The 22,844-nt window shown below is 67.4% G+C and overlaps 1 protein-coding gene across 8 annotated transcripts in view; it reads left to right on the plus strand.

Annotated features, from left to right (window-relative positions):
- The window catches only part of HTT (huntingtin), an 88,333-nt gene that overhangs the window by 34,321 nt on the left and 31,168 nt on the right, over window positions 1-22,844 (plus strand). For all 8 annotated transcript variants that reach the window (XM_045833978.1, XM_045833980.1, XM_045833979.1 and 5 more), the window contains 20 exons: window positions 361-500; window positions 1,405-1,468; window positions 1,657-1,757; window positions 3,680-3,826; window positions 5,562-5,682; window positions 6,128-6,204; window positions 7,065-7,216; window positions 8,160-8,362; window positions 10,604-10,730; window positions 12,035-12,165; window positions 13,057-13,167; window positions 13,499-13,576; window positions 13,990-14,213; window positions 14,324-14,402; window positions 14,521-14,682; window positions 16,608-16,663; window positions 17,265-17,413; window positions 18,910-19,046; window positions 20,294-20,410; window positions 22,654-22,776. In XM_045833978.1, coding sequence (XP_045689934.1) covers window positions 361-500; window positions 1,405-1,468; window positions 1,657-1,757; window positions 3,680-3,826; window positions 5,562-5,682; window positions 6,128-6,204; window positions 7,065-7,216; window positions 8,160-8,362; window positions 10,604-10,730; window positions 12,035-12,165; window positions 13,057-13,167; window positions 13,499-13,576; window positions 13,990-14,213; window positions 14,324-14,402; window positions 14,521-14,682; window positions 16,608-16,663; window positions 17,265-17,413; window positions 18,910-19,046; window positions 20,294-20,410; window positions 22,654-22,776 — 2,499 coding nt within the window. The remainder of the gene's footprint in view (window positions 1-360; window positions 501-1,404; window positions 1,469-1,656; window positions 1,758-3,679; window positions 3,827-5,561; window positions 5,683-6,127; window positions 6,205-7,064; window positions 7,217-8,159; window positions 8,363-10,603; window positions 10,731-12,034; window positions 12,166-13,056; window positions 13,168-13,498; window positions 13,577-13,989; window positions 14,214-14,323; window positions 14,403-14,520; window positions 14,683-16,607; window positions 16,664-17,264; window positions 17,414-18,909; window positions 19,047-20,293; window positions 20,411-22,653; window positions 22,777-22,844) is intronic.

Raw genomic sequence — 22,844 nt, forward strand, 5'->3', positions numbered from 1 at the left:
GTCGAGCGCAGGCAGCAGGCCCCGTGCCGGCCTGTGTGCGCAGGGGCTGGCGGGAGTGCTGGGGGCGCCGGGCACCGTGCCGCCCCTGGAGCCCCGTCCTTCACCCTGGCACTGAGCCTGCTTCAGAAGGGGCGGGTGGTGTGGCCTGGTCCCCCTCCTCAGTGCTGACAGACGCTCGTGAGGCGGGTGTCTCGGGGCAGAGACCAGGGCCACGGTGGACGTGGGAGGAGGAGATGACGTGAAGTGACAGGGACACGCCTCGGACTAGAGTTTTCTGAGGGAGGGCTCGCACGGCCAGTGCCGCTGAGACGGGGAGAGCGGGCAGGCGTGGGGGTGCCAAGGCGGCGGCTTTCTCCCCAGCACTGCGTCATGAGCCTGTGCAGCAGCAGCTACAGCGACCTGGGGCTGCAGCTGATCACCGACGTGCTGAGCCTGCGGAGCAGCTCCTACTGGCTGGTGCGCACGGAGCTGCTGGAGACGCTCGCCGAGGTCGACTTCAGGTGCGTGCCCCAGCTTTGCGCGCCGGCGGTGGTCACCAGGGCTCCCCAGGCGCGAGTGTGGCCAGATCCCCCGTGCGGCGGACACCTGGCGGCTTCGTCGCCGAGAGAGCTTTCCTAGCCCCCCTCTCGGGAGGTCTTCCGGGCGGCAGAGGGGGTGTCGTTCTGGTGGGCTTAGCCGGGCGGCGCTCTGGGCAGCGGCGATGGGGGGTGCTGAGCCCCGATGTCTGTGGCCCGCCTCGAGTCTGCCTCCGTGAACGGAGGGTGTGCCGGCGGCCATGCTGGACGCGGCCAGAGAGCCGGCCTGTGCCCGGTCGCCGTGCAGACCGGCCGTGGGTGTGCTGTGCTCCCCGTCGTCCCGGCGTGAGTCCCGGGCTGAGTGGTTTTCCCTCAGTCCCCCCCCACTCAGGGTTCGTAAGGGTGTGTGTTGAGGCCGGCCGTGTGCCGGGGCTTGCTCGTACCCTCAGAACATCTCCGAGTGAGTATCCGGGGCTGTTCACCTGCACCCCCAGGCGGGACTCGGGACGTGGGGTGAGCACCTCCCGGGCTGCAACCAGCGGGCCGGGGAGGTGCGGCCTTCTGCCCGCAGCTGCCCTGCCTTCTGCCTGCGTGTTTGGGCCGATTCTCAGGGCACTTGGAGCCTTTCCAAATAGTACACGTTTGTATTTACTTCGGAGAGAAGTGGTTTTCTCAGTGCCCCTGACTGACAGAGTCTGAGACCACGGGAGGGTGCAAACCCCTGCCGGAGCACAGCAGTTCTCCCACCCCTTTAAGTCAGTGCTCACCCCGGGCGGCCCTGGCCGCGGACCAGCCTGCCCCGGTGGTTTGTCTGTCCTTGTCCTGCCGGCCGGCGGAGGTGCCTGTGGGGCAGTGAACCGTCTCGTGGGGAAATGTGTTCTCTTGTCAGGCTGGTGAGCTTTCTGGAAGCCAAGGCCGAACGCCTGCACAGAGGGGCGCACCATTACACAGGGGTAAGCCCCGCGGTGGTGGCCACTCTGTCCCCGGGGGGGGGGTCTTGTGGAACGCACGCTGCCGAGACCCATTCCCGATGAAGCGTGCAAGTTGGGGTCGTGTGGTGTGAACTCACGACCGGTGAACTTACCACCTCACCGGGAGTTTAGCTGCACACAGAGGTGGTGTCTCTTTCTTCTCTCCAAAGCTTCTGAAGCTGCAAGACCGGGTGCTCAATAACGTGGTCATCTACCTGCTCGGGGACGAGGACCCCAGGGTGCGGCACGTCGCCGCCGCGTCCCTGATAAGGTATTTGCCCAGAGTCTCTCCTCAGCCACTGGTTTTGCGTGAAGCGCTAAGAGCTGTGAGGACGGCCAGAGGCTGTAGGGCGGCACTTCCGGCTGCTGCTCCCCTGGCACGCGAGGGCCCGAATGGGGCCGCACAGGGCCCGGCCGCCTGTCGTGGGCGTCTGCTCGGGGACCGGCCCTGCAGAGTGGCACTGAGAAGGGAGTCCCGGTGGCCCTCCGCCCCACCTGGAGGTGGGGGCAGCTGTGGCTGCTGTGCTGCGTGTCCCGTCCACCAGTGGCCGTTCCCAGTTCCGACAGAACACACGCACGGCTTTGTGGTCTGGTCACCTCCAGTTCGTGACCGAGTCCTCTTGGGACCCGACGCTCTTCTGGAAGGGCGTTCTGACCAGAGCCGTTTTTACTGGGGGGTTGTGATGAGCTTCCGTGTCAGTGTCACTTGGATGTTACAGTTGTCTTTGACTTAACTCATGAGCAATGCTCCAGTCAGCCTTGTTACACGTTGATTTCTACGTAAAAATGTTGTTACGTGTGACTTTTTTGTTTTTCTTTACATTCCTTTTTGGAAGTTGAGTTACTAAGGCAACCTTTTTGATTTTTAAAAAAAAATTTAAGGGCCCTGGCTGATGGAGCTCAGTGGATTGAGTGCCATGGCACCTGTGAACCAGAGAGTTGCCGGTTCGATTCCTGGTCAGGGCACAGGCCTGGGTTGTGGGCCAGGTCCCCAGTGGGGGGTGTGCAAGAGGCAACCACACACTGATGTGTCTCTCCCTTTCCTTCTGTGTCCCTTCCCCTCTGTCTAAAAATAAGTGAAATCTGTAAAATATTTTAAGAGCTTTTTTGGAGGTATAATTTACATCCCTTAAAATGCACACATCTTCAGTGGACAATTAAATGATCCTCAGTGCATTTGCAGACTGTGTGGGCATCACCACAGCCCCGTTCTAGACCCTTCCCGTCCCCCCACAGAGGGCCCCTGTGCCTTGTCACAAGCCCCCTGTTCCCACCGCAGCCCCGGCAGCTGGGAACCCCCCCCGCCGCTCCCGGTGGATGTCTCCTCTAAGCGGGTCTCTGCAGGAGCGGGCCTTTGCCCTGGCTTCCCCCGAGGGTCTGGGGGCCAGCACGCGGGAGCGGCAGGGGCGCCAGGAGTCCAGATGTGCGCTCCGTCGTGGAGGAGGGCTCCGTTGCGTGGCTCCTTCTGTCCCCTCGTTCCCCAGAGGACAGTGGCTGCCATTCCTGCTCCCCGGCGACTGTGGCTGTGGGCCCACAAGCCCCTGCGTGGACGTGCAGACCCTCAGGAGCGGCCCTGTCGGGGCTTTGGCGCCCGCCGTGGTGCGGCTGTCCTGAAACACGCCCCCGCCAGCCTGGGGCTGAGGCCGGGGCCGACCCTGCTCGCCACGCAGGGCGCTTCAGGGGACCTTAACGGCGTGCCACTCGTTCAGGCAGAAATTGGCTTTGTGTTTTTTGTCTTTTTTTTTTTTTAAGATTTATGTTCATTTTTATAGAGAGGGGAAGGGAGGGGGGAAGAGCAGGAGAGAAACATCGATCGGTTGCCTTCTCGTGTGCGCTCTGCCCAGGGGTCGGACCCGCAGCCCCTTGGTCCCCAGGACGACGCCCCGGCCGGCTGAGCCTCGAGGCCGGGGTCCGAGGGGGTGTTTCCATCGGGGTGTTGAGGGTGTGCAGAGAAAGGCACCTCGCTTGACGACAGGCAAAGAGAACGTGCGGCCCCCAGTTCCTTCCGAGCGGGCGAGTGGCCCTGGGACCAGAGCCCCCACCCTCTCGGCCTGCGGAGCGCCACACCTGGGGAAGGGGGGCGGCCTCGGGTGGGCAGCCGGTGCCGGGGGCCCACGGCCGGGACAGAGAGGGCGGTGACCCCAGGGGAGATGCCGCGCCTCCTCACGCAGACAGCCCTTCCTTCTGCGGCAGGCTCGTCCCGAAGCTGTTCTACAAGTGCGACCAGGGGCAGGCCGACCCCGTCGTGGCCGTGGCCAGAGACCAGAGCAGCGTCCACCTGAAGCTGCTCATGCACGAGGCGCAGCCCGCCTCGCACTTCTCCGTCAGCACCATCACCAGGTAGGCCGGCTGCGTCGGGCAGCGCGCCCTCTCCCGGGCGCCTGGCTTCCTTCCTGGGGGAACCCTCCAGGCAAGGGGGCCCAGGCAGGCGGTCGTCTGTGGTGGGGCGTGCCTCTGTTCCGGGGTTCAGCGCCCCGCCCACCTCTGCACACACATCCGCCCAGCCCCGCCGCCGCGGCCCGGCGAGCGTGTTTCTCTGTGCGACCCCGTGCGGTCCTTCCTGAAAACTCGCCTGTTCCGCCTCTCCCTTCCACCTGTGGTGCCTGTGGCGCGTCCGGTCACGCTGTGCCGGTTGGTTTCTAGGTGAGCGGGCTCTTCAAGAGCATCGGGTCACGGGGCCCCCGCTCGCTGGGAGCAGCCCCAGCGCAGCTCCGGGTGGCCGAGCGCCGCCCTGGTCTGGCGCCCAGGCGAGCAGCCGAGCGGCCGGAGTGACTCGGGCAGAGACGCTTTCGTGGGTCACCACCCCCTTCTTCAGAACGTGACCTCGCGAGGGAGACTGCGGAAGGGAGAAGACCGCGCTGTCTTAGCTCTCTGCGTCTGAAGTGCTGTTTGAAAAATCAGTTCTACAGGATAATGCTTTTGCTGAGCGGCAGTTCTTGTTAAAAACTCGGGCTAGGTGGCATCTCAGCTGAAGGTTCACGCGACGACGCCTCTGTTCTGAGCTGGAACTCGGCTTGTTGGGTTTGAGGTGGTCGCCCCCCAGTCAGACTTCCTCCCTCGTGTAGCAGCTGCTGAGGTGCACGCGGGAGGCAGCTTCTCCCAGAGAGGAGCACCCTCTCGTTGACCTCAGAGCTGGCGCCCTCGCTCTCGGGCGGACTCGGGCTGAGTGCGCCCCTAGGATGAGCGGGAGCCGCGCCGGAGCGCGCCGTTGTTAGGCGCGGTGAGCGCGGGGGAAGCCGCTGTTTCCGAACGCCGGTTCAGGAGACGCGAGTTCGGTCCCGCCAGAGACGTGTGTGGTACTTCCTTCCCGTCGGCTCCGAACCGCGACTCTGAGAAACCCCCAGTCCCCAGCACAGGCCGGCCTCCCGACGTCCGGCTGACCCCCCCGCCCCTCCCCCCGCTGGTTTAGGCTCCGCGCGAGCAGGTGCCCGCAGCCCCTTGCTCTGTCATGGAGCGCGGCCGTGGGCAGGACACGGGCCGGTCCGAGGGTCCGAGAATGCGCCCCAGCACCGGCCTGGTGGGCTCCCTCACCGAGTCAGAGAGTTGGGGTCTGTGGGGCTGCGAGGAGGGCGCCGGGCCGCAGGCCTCGAACGGCCCGAGGGGTGGGCCGGCAGCCCTGGGGGAGGGGTTTCCTTTGGTTGGAACCAGGAGGGGCTCCACGACGGACGTCTGTACCTGGGTGGCTCCGGGCGCTGGAGGGCTGGCAGGGAGGCGCCGGGAGAAGCGCACTGCCTGGAGGAGGGAGGGCGACCGCGGCCGGTTCTGTCCCCGCGCAGCGGGCCCAGCCCTCCCGGCCCAGGGCCTGGCTCTGCGGAAGGCGGCTGTCCGAGGTCCAGGGCGGGGAGTGGGAGACGGGAGGCAGAGCTCGGGCCTCGGGCCCTGCTGCCAGTGGCCTCTGCAGCCCCAGGTCGGGGGCCTTGGAGGAATGACCAGTTTCCGTGCGGTCTTCCACTTGGAAGCCAGGACTCCCTCAGCTTCCTGTAGCCCGTGGTCTGAAACTTCTCAATGCCGTCTGGACTGGGGAACGCCCTGAGCCCCGGCAGCAGACTCTGAGTGTCCGTGTTTTCCGCACCAGGATGTACAGAGGCTACAGCCTGCTGCCGAGCATGACGGACGTCACCCTGGAGAACAACCTGTCCAGAGTCGTCGCCGCCGTGTCGCAGCAGCTGGTCACGGCCACCACGCGCGCGCTCACGGTGGGTCTCCGCGGCGGGGCGCCGAGGAGCTGTGCCCCCCGCGGACCGAGGCCTGGTCTGCTCCGGGAGGGGTGCGGGTGGCTCTCTCCTCCCTCGGTTAGAGCAACGCAGGCTCCTCGTGACGGGAGCCGCCGACACAGGAGACGCGAGAGAGAGCGTGGAGGCTGGCGGTCTGACGGGGTCCGACCGGACGTTTAAACCGTCTCAGGACTAGTGTGTGCTAAGGAGTGAAAACCGGAAATGCTGACAGAGTTTCCTGTTTTAAATTTTGTTTGTTTATTTTTACAGAGCGGAAGGGAGGGAGAAAGGGGGGGAGAGAAACATCCACGTGGGTGGCCTGTTACGTGCCCCCTACTGGGGACCAGTGCTCAACCCGCTGAGCCGCGCCAGCCAGGGCCGAGGATGCGTTTTGGTGCGTGGGAGTGACTTGCTTCTTCCTCTGCAGTTTGGATGCTGCGAAGCTTTGTGTCTTCTCTCCACGGCCTTTCCGGTTTGCGTCTGGAGTCTGGGTTGGCACTGCGGGTGAGTGCTTTTCTCGGCACGTGCTCGCCTGCAGGCACGCGGCACGAACACGCTCACGGGAATCCCGTTTTCCTTCTCGTTCCGGGCCGCACAGTCAGCCGTGTGGGGCCCGGGGGTGGGCGCTGCGGGGAAACCCCGAGCTGGCTGTAGCTCACGGGCACCCAGCGCTCCCTCTCCAGCGCGGCCGAGGACTTCCAACTGGCTTGCTTCACCCTAGAAGTAAAAACTTAGGAATACCTGTTGTTTAAGATCAAACGTGACCCACTACACAACATCGTGAGGGACCGCAGGCGTGAGGTGGAGCGAAAGTTTTCACATAGCATGCCCTGCTGCAGCCGGCGGCCAGCGGCACCCGAGGAGTGACTCCGCGACCTCCTCGGCATTGAGGAGGGAGCAGCTTTCGCTGTGCGTGCCGGAGCTGACGACAGGCACGCTGGGTGGGATGTGGTCTGCACCTGTCGTGTGTGTGTGAGAGCACGTGGCCAGGAGCGTGTGCCGACGTGGCCCACATCCCCCGACTGGAGTGGTGTCCTCTGAGGACGCATGCTCCCTCCCCCACGCACCTGCAGCTCCCGGTCACAGGTGCAGCACCTGGCTTCTGAGCGACTCGCCATTGAGTGAAGTGTGCTAACTCGAAAGTTAAAGAGTCATCAGAATGAACAGGTGTAATACCTTTAAGTCAGATCAATTGCCTGATTTCTCTCAGGTGATTTTTGTGGCGCTGGGTTTACGGGGAAGCTGTTGGTCAATCGTAAAACCGCTGTATGAGTCCGTGTAAAACGCACAGTGACATCCCCCCTCTTGTCAGACGGCTCGCCTCAGAGCCGTCCTGTAGCCTGAGCGCCAGTGTCTGCTTGCAGAGTGCCCCCCCTGGGCGCCTTGGACGAGTCTCGGAAGAGCTGCACGGTCGGCATGGTCACCACGGTGCTCACCCTGCTCTCGTCGGCGTGGTTCCCGCTGGACCTCTCGGCCCATCAGGATGCTCTGATCCTGGCTGGAAACCTGCTTGCAGGTACCGGTAGCGCCTTGAAACGGAGACCCCGAGCCTGTAGACCCGCGGAGGGGCGGGGTGGCGAGCGCCTGCAGGGCGGTGCTGGGAGGCCACGCGTTCCCTGGGGGCAGAGACCTGTGCTGCGGGCGGGCGGTCCGGGTCCCGCGTTCAGCGGAGGCCTTTCCCAGGCCGGCCCCCCGCTGGGCGCGGACCAGCTCAGCTCTCTCCTCACCTGAGGGCACCGCGGGCCGGGCTCGCTCCCCGCAGCACGGGAGTGAGCCTTAGGGGCCGGCGGGGAGGGCCCCCCCGGCGGAGGGCAGGGCACCCGCGGGGCAGGGAGACCTGAAAACTCTGTGACATCCGAGAACTGCACGTCATTTCGGTGTCACACGAGGGCGAGGACAAGGACGGAGAGCGTGGCCGGCGAGGCGGGAGAGGCCCACGGTCAGCGAGGGGTGTGGGTGTGGTCCGTCTGCGTCAGCAGGACGCCCCCTGCGGGTCCTGGAGGTCTCGGACGGGCCCGGTGGGCGGGTTAGTGTTGGAGGAGGAGGAGCGGGGGCTCAGGAGGCTGGAGGCGTCCTTGAGGGAGGGGGAGGCCGAACAAGATGGCGGCTGCCTGCGTGGGGCACCCGCCGGGGCAGGTGGTCTCCGCCCCCCGCTGCCAGGGGACCCGGGGGGGAGGGGGAGGGGAACGGCGGCCGGGGCACAGCCGAGCTTCGGCGGAGAAGGCGAGGAAGGGGCCCGGGGGGGACCGTCGCGTCCTGGGTGGCTGCGTGATGGTGGCAGTCACGGAAGCTGGGGCCACGGTGTTGGGGAGGACGCCGGTTCCCGCTGAGTGTGAGGCCTCAGCCAACGCCCAGGCAGGGGTGTCCCGTGGGGCCGGGGCTGGAGGACGTGCGTTTCCTGAGCAGCTCCTTGTGCACGCGCTGCAGGGCGGGAGGTGACTCTCGCGCCTGTCTCATAGCCAGCGCCCCCAAGTCTCTGAGGAGCTCCTGGGCCACGGAGGAGGAGGCCGGCCCGGCCGCCGGCAAGCAGGAGGAGGCGTGGCCGGCGCTGGGGGACCGCAGCCTGGTGCCCATGGTGGAGCAGCTCTTCTCCCACCTGCTGAAGGTGGTCAACATCTGTGCGCACGTGCTGGACGAGGTGGCTCCCGGGCCCGCCGCGAAGGTGACCGCCGCGCCCCGGCTTCCCCGTGCTTCCCTCGCGTCCCGGGCTGTCAGTGAGCACAGGTGCTCCTGCCGTAACCCTGACTCAGCACCCCCGCCCCCCCCGCCCCCCGAGACTGCTCCCCCGGGGCCAGTCTGCACCCTGCCGTCCCACCCCCCCGCCTCCATCCAGCCGCCTAACCTCTCCCCCGCCAGCAACCCTGGGCTCGTCTCTGTGTCTGAGAGTCTGGGTTTGTGCTGTGTGTTCCTTTATTCCGTTTCTTTTTCTTGGATTCTCCATACAAGTGAAGTCATAGTGTTTGTCCTTATCTGTCTGACCTGTGTCGCTCAGCGGTCCCCAGCCTTCTTGGCACCAGGGACCAGTTTCGTGGCAGACGGGGTCCCTCCGCAGGTCCGGGCGGGGGTGGTTCGGGAGGACGGAGGCTCGGGACATCCAAGCCCCCTCCTGCCGTGCGGCCCAGCCACTCAGGGGGCCCGAGCGGTGCCGTCTGTGGCCCGAATTCGGGGGACCCCTGCTCCTGACCCGTCTGTGTCGTGAACAGCAACACGCCTTTCTTTTTCACGGCCGAGTAGCGTTCCGTCAGATGCGCTCACACGCGTGTGTTCATCTCACCTGCTTCCTGCCCAGGAGGGCACGCGGGTCGCTGGCACACCTGGCTGCCGGGAGCAGTGCCGCGGTCGGCGCGGGCACACGCACCCTTTCAGACCGGTGTTGGGTTTCTCTGTGTGCACCATGCCCGGAAGTGGGGCGGCTGGATCGCGGGGCCGCTCCATTTTTAGCTTTCCGAGGGAGCACCACACTGGTCTCCAAGGTGGCCCCGCCGGTCCGCCTTCCCCGCAGCCGTGCAGCTGCAGAGGGGACCGAGCTCCTCGGTCTGTTAATCGTCGCGCTGAAATTCCGGCGGCCACCCGTAGGTGGCGGCTCCCGTGCGGGGCGGGGCAGCGCCAGGGGGCAGGCCCGCTCGGGCGTCTTCAGCGCCCCAACCGCAGAGGCCCCAGACCTGTCTTTGGAGCGCCGGTCCGCTGTGGGCAGCGCTGGGCGGCCTCCCCGCCAGGGGCCCGGCAGCCCGCTCGGACACGGTGGGGCCTGGGCCTCGCAGCCACCTGGGCAGGCCGCGCCGCGCCATGCCACCTCTCTGACGGCGTGTCTCGCAGAGTCGGAGACGTGTGAGTCCTCGCCGCTCTGCATCCTGGCCCCCCAGTCCTTCGTTTTCCCTGCTAGTGTCTTGCAACAACCATGTACACACGTGTGTGTGTGTGTGTGTGTGTGTGTACGTGTGCTGACATACATGCACACACATGCACACGGCACACAGCCCCAGCTGTCTCTCTGTCCTCGGCCACTCCGCTGGCCCAGACGGACGGACGGAGAGTCTCATCGGGGTGACTGTGGCAGCCTCTGGCTGTACATTTTTGGAGCAGCGTTACTGACACGTGACGCAGTGAGGACTCAACCCCCCACCACAGCACACCCCGGTCAAAGCGGACGGCTCCCTCGGGCGCCCTGCGCCCACGGGGCCAGTCGGCCATCACCGGGCAGCTCTGGGGCCAGAAAGGGATGTGGCATCCCCTAGCGGTCACCCCTCAGCCCGCCTGTGCCCCCCAGCTGCAGGCCGCCACCAGCCTTCTCTACATTGCCCCCTCTGAGTGGACATGCCTGTTCTGAAGTGAGTGTCCCCAGCCCCCCGACCGCAGCCGTGATGTCCACTCGGCCACCGGGCCCTGACGTGGGAGGTGACGTCCCCGAGAGCCGAGGGCGCGAGCGAGGGACCAGCGGCGGCACTGGGGCCGGGTGTCCGTCTCTGCTGTCCTCGCCCCCCCGCCGCAGTCGGCGGGCTTCCAGCTCCGCTGCCCGCCGGCTCTGACCGCGGACAAGTCGCTTCTTCGTCTCTGAGCTGTTTCCTCGTCTGGATGACGGAGTTTGGGACGTGGCTTCACGCCCTCGTTGGTGTCGTGGCTCCCCCAGGACACCCCGGTCGCTGCGCCTGGGGGTGCCCTGCCTGGGGCTCCAGGGCCCCTCCGTCCCTGACACTCCCAGCGCCCCTGTCGGGGGGTCCGGGCAGCCCCCCACAGTGCACGGAGCTGGGACGGTTCCTGGCTCCGCAGATGGGGGGCCGGAGAGAAGAGGAGGCACGGGGGGTGGTTCTCCCCAGTAGACGGTGGAAGCAGGTGCCGTAGACTTCGGTCTCCGCGCTGGTCACCCTCGCTGGTCACACTCCCAGATCCCCCTCCTCTGTTCCAGGCAGCCTTGCCGTCCCTCGCGAACCCCCCTTCCCTGAGCCCCATCCGACGGAAGGGGAAGGAGAAGGAGCCCGGCGAGCAGGCGTCCGTGCCCCTGAGCCCCAAGAAGGGCAGCGAGGCCAGTCCAGGTAGGGAGCGGGGGCAGGGCGGAGCCGGGCGGGGCGGGTGGCGGGGCAGGGCTGTCGCGGTAACTCGGCGCTTTCTGGAAGTACACACAGACACACACACACACACACACACGGCCGTGGGGCCGGAGAAAGGCCTCCCCAGGTGTGGTTTCGGGGAGGAGGTGCTGATGGCCAAGTGTGTACAGGCCGTCTCTGAGGGTCACTCGCTGAGGTGCTGTGACCGCAGCAGGGAGCCTCGCTGGCCGCCTCCTTCCCCGTGGGCCCCCTGCTCCCCACCGCAGAGCGGGGTGCAGGGGCCCGGGGGTTGAGTGAGGGAGGTGATGTCGGGGCTGGGGATGGAGGCCGTGGGGAAGGGGGTCCCCGCAAGGGAGGGTCTGAAGGAGGCAGTGGGAAGCGCACAGTGGGGAGCGCCCAGTGGGACGCACAGGGGGTGCAGTCACCTGAGCAAGGGGCTTGGGGTGCCACAGCAGCCCGGGTCGCTGCTGCTCCTGCGTCTCCGAGCTGCTGGGCCAGAGGTTCCGGGGGTGCAGCTGTGGGGCCTGTGCCCGAGGGGGGCCCAGCAGAGCAGGCGGCCCCAGCTGCCTCTCCCCACGCGTGGGGCTGGTCACTGCCCTCCCTCCCTTCCCTCCCGCGGACAGAGCCTGCGCGTGAGGGTGACAGCGCTGGGTTCTGAGGGGCGAGGGCCTGCAGCCCCGCGGGAACGAACACGTGAACCTCTCCCGTGCAGAGTTAGCCGCGTTGTCTGCCCACCCTCCTGAGCGGTGGACAGGCGAGGACGCCACGTCAGGCATCTTGAAAGCTCGAGGAGCTTTATGTAGTGCGGGCGTTCACACGCTAACGCCACTTCAGTGACGACCTGTGTCCCGTTACAGTCGTCAGAGCGTGTTCACGTGTCACCCCTGTTTGATGGCTGGAGAGGCTGTGGCCTGGCCTGGCCGGGGTCAGCCCTGTCCGGCCCCGGGCAGCCCTGGGCTCCGGGAGCTCGTGGGACTGGCCGAGGCCACTGAGTCACTGCTGCCCCGGTTCGCAGGCGACCGCCAGACTGGGGCAGGCGTATGACCGCACCACACCGCTTCCTTGCCGCACCTGCTCTTGTCGTGGCGTTTGGGGGCGGGACTCAGGTGGTACTTAGGCTGACGGTTCAGGTTTTCGTTGCTTCTGGTTAAGTGAAAGTCAGAAAAGGTTTGTTTTATTCTGCTGGAGTACTTGTAAGAACCGTTACTGCCAGTGATGGGTTTTAAACTCGGCCGCTTGTGATCTAAACGTGTGTGTACGTGTCTGTGTCTGTGTGTCTGTGTCCGTAGCCTCCCGCCAGTCCGAAGGCTCGGGGCCCGTCACAGCGAGCAGTAAGTCCTCGTCGCTGGGGAGCTTCTACCACCTTCCTTCCTACCTCAGACTGCACGACGTCCTGAAGGCCACCCACGCCAACTACAAGGTGCCGCTGCCGCTCTCGTCGCCGCGTGCCCCTGCCCGGGGCTCCTGTCGCCGCGTGCCCCTGCCCGGGGCTCCTGTCGCCGCGCGCCCCTGCCCGAGGGCCTCACGGGCCCCGTGGTTTAGTCCGGAGCTTCCGGGGCCTCCGAGCCCTTGGATCTCCAGGCCCGCCCCTGCTTGCCCCGCGCGCACCCCGGTCCACCTGCAGCAGGCGGACCCCCTCCCGCCGTGCCCCCCTCGGCCTGCGGAAACCCCTCGGGGGCAGGGGCGTGGCCCCAGCGTTGGGTCCTCTCACCGCTCAGTCCCCCGCACCCCTTCCCCGCCTCCGCCTCCAGGCTGGGGTCGGGTCTCGCTCCCCCGGCCGACTCTGTTCACTGTCGCCCTTGGGCGGGGTTTTTCGTCCTCACAGTCTCTTCCCCTTGACCTTGTTCCCACGTAACGTGTCTCTGGGCCTGGCCCCTTCTCTCTGTGTACTCAGTGGGGTTACTGCTACGTGATTTCAGTTGAGGCCCTTAGAATCTTAATCCTTCCTGAGACTGGTATTTTGTTGCGGCCAGACTGGAAGGCTGGGTCTGAGTGTGATAACATGTACGTGGAGCAGGACGCGTGCTTTGTGTTTGGGGCACGCCGCTGCCCGGGCGCTGGCCGTGACGGCCACGTGCCGTGCCGCCCCGTGTGAAGGCAGGTTAGGGCGGGCTCCCCCAGCCGAGTCGGTGTCGGCTGGAAGGCGCAGCCTCTCTGCAGCTGTCTGCAGCCTTCCTTCCCGCGCGTGTCCCGGCGCCACGAACGGGCAGGCGGCGGGAGCGCCCCCGGTGGCGAGTGTGTGGGGCTGCACCCCTGCAGACAGCCCCACGCAGCCGTGTGGTGACCCGGTGCCCCCCCCCCCCCGCCCCAGGTCACCTTGGACCTGCAGAGCAGCACGGAGAAGTTCGGGGGCTTTCTGCGCTCGGCCTTGGACGTGCTCGCCCAGATCCTGGAGCTGGCCACGCTGCAGGACATCGGGAAGGTTGGCGTTTCTTCTCTTCTTTTCTCGTCTTCTCACCGGGCCCGCGGAGAGACCTGCCTGGCCACCCCGAATCCACGGTGGCACCTGTCCCAGGGGTGTCCTCTCTCCCCCCCCCGCACTCTCAGCGGGCCGGCTGTGCGCTCCTCTTGCTTCTTCATGTCCTCAGTGCCTGCTGTCGGGCCTGGGGGCCTGAGCCCCCCGACGGGCGCTTGCTGCGCGAACAGGTGTTCTCACTGGCAGGCAGGGCAGGGGCTCTCAGACCAGGCATCGCAGCCCGAGGACGTCCCCTCAGTCACTCCCTCCAGCGTCTCACTGCCCCCCCCCCCAACAGTGCGTCGAGGAGATCCTGGGGTACCTGAAGTCCTGCTTCAGCCGGGAGCCGATGATGGCCACGGTGTGCGTGCAGCAGGTGAGGAGGCCGCTGCCCGTCCCTTCCGGCCCGCCGCCCGGCTCGGTGACGCTGTGCTGCCCGTCCTTTCGGGGGCGGTGCCGGTGGTGTGTCCTGGGACGGGAGGCCTGTCGCCGGGGAGGGCTCGGGGTCCTGCAGGCCCGCGGCACCCCCGTTACGTGACTGGCACCCCGGCGTCCCTCCAGGTGTTGGAGTGTGCGGTCCTGGCGAGGGCCGCAGAGCAGCCTGGAACCAGGGTGGTCCTTTGGGGAGAAAACCGCCGCCCGCGGGCGCGGGTGCCAGTGCTCGCGGACCAAGAGCCCGCGTCTGTGTGTGCGCCCCCTGCGCGGCCCTCAGACGGACAGCTTGGGGTCGGCGGCGTGGGCGCGGGCCGCGCCAGGTGGCATGCTGGGGGCTTCGCTCTTCCCCTGCAGCTGTTGAAGACGCTCTTTGGGACGAACCTGGCCTCCCAGTTTGACGGCTCGTCGTCCAACCCCAGCAAGTCCCAAGGCCGGGCCCAGCGCCTCGGCTCGTCCAGCGCGAGGCCGGGCCTCTACCACTACTGCTTCATGGCCCCGTACACCCACTTCACCCAGGCCCTGGCCGACGCCAGCCTGCGCACCCTGGTGCAGGCGGAGCAGGACCACGACGCCTCGGGGTAACGGCCCGGCCGTCCCGCGGGCGCCCGCGTGGGGGTGAGGCTCGGCTGTGCTGAGCGCGCAGCAGAGTGTGGAAGGGCCTCCTCCTCCTCCGTGTCCCCGTCCGCAGGTGGTTTGATGTCCTGCAGAAAGTGTCCACCCAGCTGAAGACGAACCTCACCAGTGTCACCAAGAACCGTGCGGACAAGGTAAAGCGCTGGCGGGTGACCGCTGCGTGTGGTCGGCCGGACGCCCCCAGGTGGCCGCGTGACGTGACGCTCTCCAGCTGAGGACTCGCTCGCCGACCCTCTCTCTGCTCCCCCACAGAACGCCATCCACAGCCACATCCGCCTGTTCGAGCCCCTGGTCATCAAGGCGCTGAAGCAGTACACCACCACCACGTCCGTGCAGCTGCAGAGGCAGGTCCTGGACCTGCTGGCGCAGCTGGTGCAGCTGCGGGTCAACTACTGCCTCCTGGACTCGGATCAGGTCGGTCGCCCCGCCCGCCACTGAGGCCGCCTGCCTCTCGCCGATTTCAGGCCGGCCACACGACTGGTCGTGTAGAGTGTAGTCATGCAGAGGGCCTGGCGCCCCCGCCCCAGGCCCCCCCGCCTGCACTGGCTGTCAGGGCTCCCCTCGACCCTTTCCACCCTGCCAGAGCTTCGTCTTGTCCACGCGCCCTCCCGTGCTCCAGGGTAAACTTGAACCTAAATCATGAGGTGTAGTTCAGATTTGTTGTCTGGGGAACGATTTCACAAAACCCAGAGACTAACTTTGAACCGTCGGTGAGTCAAGGCACTCGGTTTAAAGCCGTCCGCGGTGAGATCGCTTCTGACCGGGAGGGAGTGCGGTCTGGTGGGACAGCCGCCCACCCGTCCCCCCGTCCCGTCCCCGCAGGTCGCAGGTCGCGCCTGCCCTGCCCCCCGCCAGGCGGGGCTTGGCCCCCAGGCCTGCCCTTCGTGGGGGCTGTGTCACCCCCCGGTGCCAGTTCTCAGGAACCAGACTTGCGCCCTCGAGGCGACTGCAGACCCGAGTGACTTCAGGGCGCCCCGTTTGGCAGGGATGGCTGTGCTCTTGGTCACGTCCCTTTGTGAGACGGGACGTTTGTTAGTTAGAAATAGCACAGTTCTCCGAGACCCAGGTTCTCGTCCGCGCCAACCCTCGCCTTAAAGGGTCTGCATCTTCGGGAGAACAGGGAAGCGTGGCCGAGACGCAGTGTGGGGCCGTCCCCTAGGCTGGGGGCTGCGAGGGCCTTGCACCCGCGGCCTGTCCACACCTCATCTCCTGACGCAGTTACTGGAGTGGCAGTGCAGAGCACCGTCTCGTCCTTTGTAGGAGGTGCTTTTGGGGCCACTTGGGGACATCGTGCCCTTTCCTGGGGGCGGGGAGTTGCTGTCTAAAGCAGCGGGGTGGGGGCCGGGCCCTGTGGGGCCCCCCCGAGGGAAAGCCAGGGCCGTAGGTTCAATCCAGTCCAAGGGGCGCACCCACCCGGCCTCCCAGTCCCCCAGTTGACTCTGCAGCTGGAACTGATGCCCTCGTGTCCCGGGCCGGGCTGCTGGGCTCTCGGCCGCGGGCGGGGGGCAGGGCACGCGCCCACGCTGACGCAGACCTGTCGTGGAGACCGGGCAGCTCCTGGAGTTCCCTCTGTCTCCCTGGAACCTCCATCTGGTTCTCAGGTGCTGGGGGGGCAGCCGAGCACCCCCGGGCCGTGCTGCTCTGCCTCCTCGGGGCCCCGCCCGCCTCGGCCAGCACAGCGAGGTGCCCTCCCGCCACCCGGCAGCGCCGGGCTCTCACCAGGAGCACTGCCCACACCGCGTTGGTTCTGATTTGCCTCTGTCACTCGGTGTCCGGGCTCCCCGGTTCGCAGCAGTCGGGGCGGTGACGGTTTTTCTCAACAGGAGGGGGAACTGGAGCCGAGGGGTGACGGAGCTCAGTCCGGGGATGGGCTGAGCAGCTGCGTGTGTGGGTGCAGTGCCGGGGCCTGGGGGTGTGTGGCATGGACACGGGGCTCCCTGTTCTGGTGGGCGCGCACGGACCACGCTCAGAGTGGAGCTGGGCTCGGCCGGCTCTGACGCAGGCCTGACCCTGCCCGGCCGCCCCTTGCCCCCCGCCCCCCGCCGGCCCCAGTGTTGGGCTCCTCCAGCCAGGCACGCACGTCGGGGACTCCAGGCCCTGCCCACAGTCTCCTGGGTTCGTTACTTGTTCCTCCAAGAGGTCTCACCGCAGTCTGCAGGAAACATGTTTAGAGCGGTTTCCGGCACAATCCCGGCCTTTTCCGGTAGACTGTGTCTGAGCTCTCGTACGCCACAAGTGTGTCCGCTGCCAGGAGACTTGTTGGACGTTCAGGGAGAGCGGCGGCCTCGCGGGCGTGTCTCCATCGCTGACGTGGAGCCCCTCCTGCCCTCCTGCCGCAGGTGTTCATCGGCTTCGTGCTGAAGCAGTTCGAGTACATCGAGGTCGGCCAGTTCAGGTAACATGGCCTCCGTGGCCCCCACGTGTCTGGTCCTCGTTCTGCGAGTGCGTGTAACTTGAGGTTGCTGACACACGTGTCCTTGGAAGAACGTTGGGCGTTTCTGCTGGTTTCTTTAAATCAGAAATCTGATTAACACTGTGCGTTTCTGTTTCTCTGCAAATCGCTGAGCGTGTGGAGACTTGTGTAGAAGCCGCTCTGCGTGTGGCTCGCACACGTGTCGTTAGTTTCCGTTCCCATCCTCGAGCGTCTGGTTTTGACGCTGGGTGCGAAACCAAGTCTCGCGCGGCAGAGCGCTGCTTCTTCGTCCCCTTAGAGCCAGTGACGGGCTCCTTGCCAGACGGGGGCAGGGGTTCAGTGCCCCCTCCCGTGCGGGGAGCGCGTGTCATCGCCGGGAGTAAAACCCTCCCGTGTCCACACGGCCGCACAGGAGTTGGGGACACAGTGCAGAGACCCCGTGTCGCGCTCCCGTCCTGGGGCGCCCCGCTCCCGCCCCTGCCCTGGTGTGAGCTCGCGGTCCACACGGGGGACACCGGGCTGTGCGGTCGGCTGTGCGCCCGGGTTGGGGGGTGGGTGTCTCACCGGGCGTCTCTGCCCCCAGGGAGTCCGAGGCCATCATCCCGAACATCTTCTTCTTCCTGGTGCTGCTGTCGTACGAGCGATACCACTCCAAGCAGATCATCGGCATCCCCAAGATCATCCAGCTCTGCGACGGCGTCATGGCCAGCGGCAGGAAGGCCGTGACGCACGGTAATGGGACGCGCCTTTACCTGGGGCCTCCAGCCTCCTGCTGCCCAGCGGGGCGGCCCTCACGGCCTGCCTCCACGGTGTCCCCGCTGCCCCCTGCGTGTGTGCGCTGCAGCGGAGGGCACACGGCCCACGTTGAGAGGGGCGGAGCCTGCCTGGGCGGGAGCAGAGCGGCGGAAGGTGCCATGAGGGTGGGGTGGGCTCTGACGTGGTGTGCTCGTCGGTCACGTGACAGGAAACGGGGAAACCGAGCTTCTGTGGGCATGTTCGGTGTGTTCCGTGCGGCACTGGGGGGCCAGCGGCCCCAGTTCAGGGCCCTCTTCACCTGGTGGCGTTGTCGGAGCTTCTCTGTGGACCCCGGGGGGCGGGCGGCTGCTCACACGGCCTGTCCCGCACCTGTGGGGTGAGGCAGGTGGGCTTCAGCGCAGCAGCCGTCCTGCTTTGAACTTGGAAGCTGACCCTCAGCACTCTCTGCCAGCCCCCATCCGGCTCCTCTGTCGGGAACCGCAGGCTCGGGAGCGGCCGCCTGCTGAGGCCTCAGAGACACCGGCGCCAGGGCTGTGCGGCACTGCTGCACACCCGCTGTCGCCAGGGCGCCCGTCGGCGCGTGTGCCGCATGGCGGGGCCTGCCGCACGGCGGGCGACAGGCCGCCATACGTCCTCTCGGGGGCCAAGGTCCAGCCTGAGCGAGAGCCCCAGTCACGCGTGTGTGGGCCCGGCTGTGGCGCAGGGTGGGGTGACGTGTCAGGTGCCGGGTGGGGGGGGTGACAGGCTCCCGGGGCCAGAGGGTCTCGGTGGGAAGCGGCCTGGCAGCCAAACCCCACTGCTCTCTGTGGGGAGGCTCGGCCCTCTCGGGAGGTCAGCAGGGGTGCCGTGCGCGTGTCCCGGGGGGCGTGCCCGTGACGTGGCCCGTTGTCAGGGTGAGTGCCCATGTGGCGTGTCCCCGGGGTGAGGCAGGGTCGCTCACCGCTCTGGACAGCGTGCCGGGCTGCATCCTTTCCAGGGGGGCATTCCCAGGGGTTCCTCGTGTGGTCCCGAGCCAGAGAACGTGCTGGGCTGCGTCTTTGCATCGGGGCGCGTGGGGGGGCCCTTCCTGACCCGAGGGGCTGGGCTCGCCGCTGACGGCCGTGCGGGAGCTGCCACCGGCTCCGGCGGTTTCCGCCGGAAGTGCTCTGGGAGCCCGCCGAGGCCCGTAGACTGGTGTCGCTTCAGGTGGCGGAGGTTTTGTTGTCTAGGGTTTGTGTCTCCTCCGTCAGGAGTGACGTGACGTCCCAGACACCCCACTTTCTGTCTGACTCTCAAGCTCTCGCAGAGCTGTGGCCCGAGTGCCCGGGGAGACCGGCGGCCTTCCCCACGCGGCAGCGGCAGCGTGTCCGCGCCCGGCCGACCGGGCGAGGGCTGGGCTCCGCCCCCGCTCTGTGCAGTCCGGGGTGGCGCGCACTGTCTTCTGGACGTGAGCGTCTCCCCACGGCGCTCAGCCCGGCCCTCTGTCCCCCCAGCCATCCCGGCCCTGCAGCCCATCGTGCATGACCTCTTCGTGCTGCGGGGCGCCAACAAGGCGGACGCGGGGAAGGAGCTGGAGACGCAGAAGGAGGTGGTGGTGTCCATGCTGCTGCGGCTCGTCCAGTACCACCAGGTGAGAGGGGCCGCCCGGCGGGGACAGGGGGCACCACGGCCCCCGTGTGCACGCCGGCCTGGGCCCTGGGGCGGGGGGGCCCTCTTGTCCAACACGGGGACCGAGAACAACTGGTCAGCAGTGGCGACGGGTTTCTTTGAGCTGATGCAGGTTTTGCGTTCCCTGGGGCGGAGCGAGAATTTTGGGTTTCAGGGAGCTGGAGGCGTGAGTGCTGCGACCTGGCCACGTCGGTGACCCCGGCCCTCAGGCCCTCTGTCACTCCCCTCCGTCACTCGGCCCCTGTGGAGCTGCGAGCTCTTCCCGCAGAAACACGCTCTCTGTGCGTTCTCGTTTCGGTTAACGTAGTCCCTTTGCATTAAATGCCTGATGCTCAGTGACACCCCGCAGCTACTGAGCACGCCTGCCGGAGAGAGGTTGGCGGGCTGCTGGGCGGGCAGGTGGGAGGCCTGGCGGTGGCTGGTCCCCTTGGGCCTGGACAGAGAGGCCGGCTGGCCTCGCTCAGCAGGGCCAGCTCGTGCGCAGACGTTCTCGGGCAGTGGGGGCGCGGCCACGTGCAGAGGGCGTGGCCCTCCCTCCGGAGCAGGCCTGGGGTGTGGGCCGGGCCGGCACCCTTTTTTCCGTGGCCTCCCTCCCGTCTCTCGTTTTCTCTGGACGAGCGGATGAGTGTTTCTAGCGCCGCGGGCCGCGGGGCATTGGCTGCGACCCGTGGCTGCTGCTGCTGCTGCTGCGTGTGGACCCCCGGTCAGACTGCGCCCGGGTCCGGCCGTGCGCCCGCATAGCTGCACTGGCAGCCTCGGGCTGCAGACCCCGCCTAGACGGGGCCCCGAATGGGTATGTGCCCGGGCCCATTGCACTCCTGCGTGGCGGTGCTGCCCGGGGGAGGCGCCCCGTGGAGAGCGCAGGTGCGGCCAGCGTCCGCAGAGGTCAGGTCCTAGGGCATCTGCAGGAGGCACGGCCAACGGCTGGAGGCAGTTTGGTCCTTCTGTGCCTTTCCTCTGGGTGGGGAGGCTCGCGAGACCCCACGGCAGTGGTGGCGAGGAGGGCCTTGCCGCGGCACGTGCCCGTGGTGGCCGGGGAGGAGCCCCTCCCGGGCTCCGGGGCCGTCCTCTGGCTCCTGGTCTTGTGTGTCGCTGGGCCGGGGTTCCATGGGGGTCATGGTGGCGTGGTCCCGGCGCCTCCCACTGAGCCCGTTGGCGGCGGCAGTGGGGCTTGCGGTGAGGAGGTGACCGTGCCGGCCCCGCCCGCAGGTGCTGGAGATGTTCGTCCTGGTCCTGCAGCAGTGCCACAAGGAGAGCGAGGACAAGTGGAAGCGGCTGTCGCGGCAGGTCGCCGACATCATCCTCCCGATGCTGGCCAAGCAGCAGGTGCGTCCCGCCACGCGGTGCCGCTGCTGCGGGCGGGGAGGGGCCGGGAACGGGCGGGCGCTTGTCCCGCACACCCACTCGCCCCTGGGGGCCGTCAGCGCGGGCCGCAGGTGCGGGGAAGGTGTGTGCAGGGTTCCCGAAGGCACCCCCTGGGCGGGGGGTGCGGGCCCAGGCCGAGCCCACGTTCTCCCTGCCCCCGCCCTGCCTCCCGTGGGCCCGTCAGACCGTGCGTGCGTGTGCGGTCCCCTGCCCCTCAGGCAGTGGTCTGGCAGTCGAGCACTGTTGAACGCGGAACCGGCACCAGACGGTGCGGCTCGGCTGGGTGCCCCACTCCTGCACGTGCAGCGAGCAGGGCGGGGCCCAGTGACTCACCGCCCCGTCTCTGAGTCCCATCTGCCACCGGGTGCAGAGGGCAGGGCGCGCTGCACCCATTGGCAGCGACACCCAGGTCACCAGGGTGGGCCCCCGGGACAGCGCGCCAGCTGCAGCGGGGCTCTGGGTCTTCGCCCCCTGGCCGCCCCCGGCAGCCACGGCGCCTGTCCGGGTGCCCGGGTGAGGCAGCGCGTGCTCTGGGCTGCACGGTGCTCGTGGTTCTGGGCGTCTGAGGGGCGTGCAGGCACCTGCGGTCACTTCTGTCTGCGTGGCGCCGTCAGTCCCGTCCTGGTTTCACGTGGACGTGTCGTCCAGGGTCCGTAGACGGAGGAGCCCGGCTGCTGTGAGGTTGATAGGTGGGGTTTCCGATACACGGTCGAGTTTGGGGCTTCTGTGTGGTCGCGATTCCGTGCTTGGAGACGCATCATCATCCAGGGTGACGCCCCAGAAGCCCTGTTCTGTTCTCTTGTCTGTCTCGGGCGTGGTCCGGGGAGCGGGGGCTGGGGTAGGCAGGCAGAGCGCGGCACCCTCCCTTCCCTGTGGCGCCGCACGGGGCGGCCGGGCTCAGGGACCCACCGGGGTCACAGACCGTGCGGCGCAGACACCCGGGTGGCCACAGCCGCTGGCAAGGAGACCCTGTCCTCGGGGAGGGCCGGCATGACTGGAGCGGGTGGTGGAGGAGACCGGCAGGAAGTGTGTTGGGGAGTGAACTGTCGGGGACCGTCAGTGCTGTGCGGAAAGGGGGGTGGGGGTAGGGGTGGGGGGCCGGGTGCGGCCCCGTGGGCCCCTCAGTGCAGCTGGGGCGAGCCTGATGTCACAGCGGACCCCTGGCAGAGAGCAGCAGCGCCGCCCCTGAGCTCAGACAGCCTGTCGGGGTTGAAGAGAGCGAGGGGCCGCCCTGGGGAGGGGCCTCTCGGGGTGGCTGGTGCTGGCGGCTCTGGGAAGCTGCAGAGCACTGGTGCGGCGGGGAGGTGGGGGAGGCCGGTGTGAGGTGTGATTTGAGAGTTGAGCGCAGGCTCGGGGGCGCGGGAGGGCGGAGCAGGGAGGTGCATGGAAGCGTGGGGCGGTGTGGGGCCTGGCGGTGGGAGGGACGGGCCGGGCCTGGCCTCTGCAGGGTGGCCTGGGGCGGCGAGTGGGCGGGCCTCCTGCTGTCCCCTCGTGGTTGAGGCGCAGCTCAGCGCAGAAGGGGGTCAGGTCTGCACCCGGGAGGGTCACCTCTCTGTGCAGAGGCCGACTGCCCACACCCTGGGGCAGTGGGGCGGGACGGAGAGACGGCAGCACCGACACCTGTCTCCACCGGGGGGCGATGTGTGCACCTGCAGACGCTGTGTTAGGAGGCCTGTGGTCCTGGGGGTTCTCCACTGTGTTTTCAAGGGAGAAAGTCAAGGGCGTTAAACAAAAAGCTGTCTGTGTGGAGCAGAGGAGAGAGTTAAGAACGAGAAACGTGCAAATTTGTTGGCGTTTGTGGCCGATCGGCGCTGCAGGGGCGGGGTGCGGGTGAGGCGCAGGAGAAGAGGGAAGGCGTGTGTCGGACCCGCCGAGGGCAGCTGGGTGTGCGAGGGGCGCGCGAGGGGCTGGCTGCCCAGTGTGCCCGGGGAGTGGGTCAGGGTGGGATTTCAGCTGATTTTCGTTCTTTCACGTATTTGACTCTTTGACAGAAAACATACATTGTTCGAACAGCAAAAACCTACGTGGAAAGACCTGCTTTGTGGGGGAAATGTGGCCGATACCGTGGTGTCCTGAAGCGCAGGCACTGGGGTGACCACTGGGGTTAAAGCACCTGGAGCACCAGGGGGCGATGGTGGGGGGGCGGGGCCGCCAGGCCGGGAGCCCCGCCCACCCGGGCGTAAGTGGTGGCGTCTTGGTCGCAGATGCACATTGACTCCCACGAAGCCCTCGGGGTGCTGAACACCTTGTTCGAGATCCTGGCCCCGTCCTCCCTGCGGCCCGTGGACATGCTGCTGCGGAGCATGTTCGTCACCCCGGCCACGCTGGTGAGTGCCCTCCCCCCCCCCCCCGTGGGTGCGCCCCCCCCGCTGGGGCGGTGCCGGCTGTCCCGGTC

The sequence above is a fragment of the Phyllostomus hastatus genome, unplaced genomic scaffold, assembly GCF_019186645.2.
Source record: "Phyllostomus hastatus isolate PE091 unplaced genomic scaffold, TTU_PhHast_1.1 phas_contig_196, whole genome shotgun sequence".
Classification (NCBI taxonomy): domain Eukaryota; kingdom Metazoa; phylum Chordata; class Mammalia; order Chiroptera; family Phyllostomidae; genus Phyllostomus; species Phyllostomus hastatus.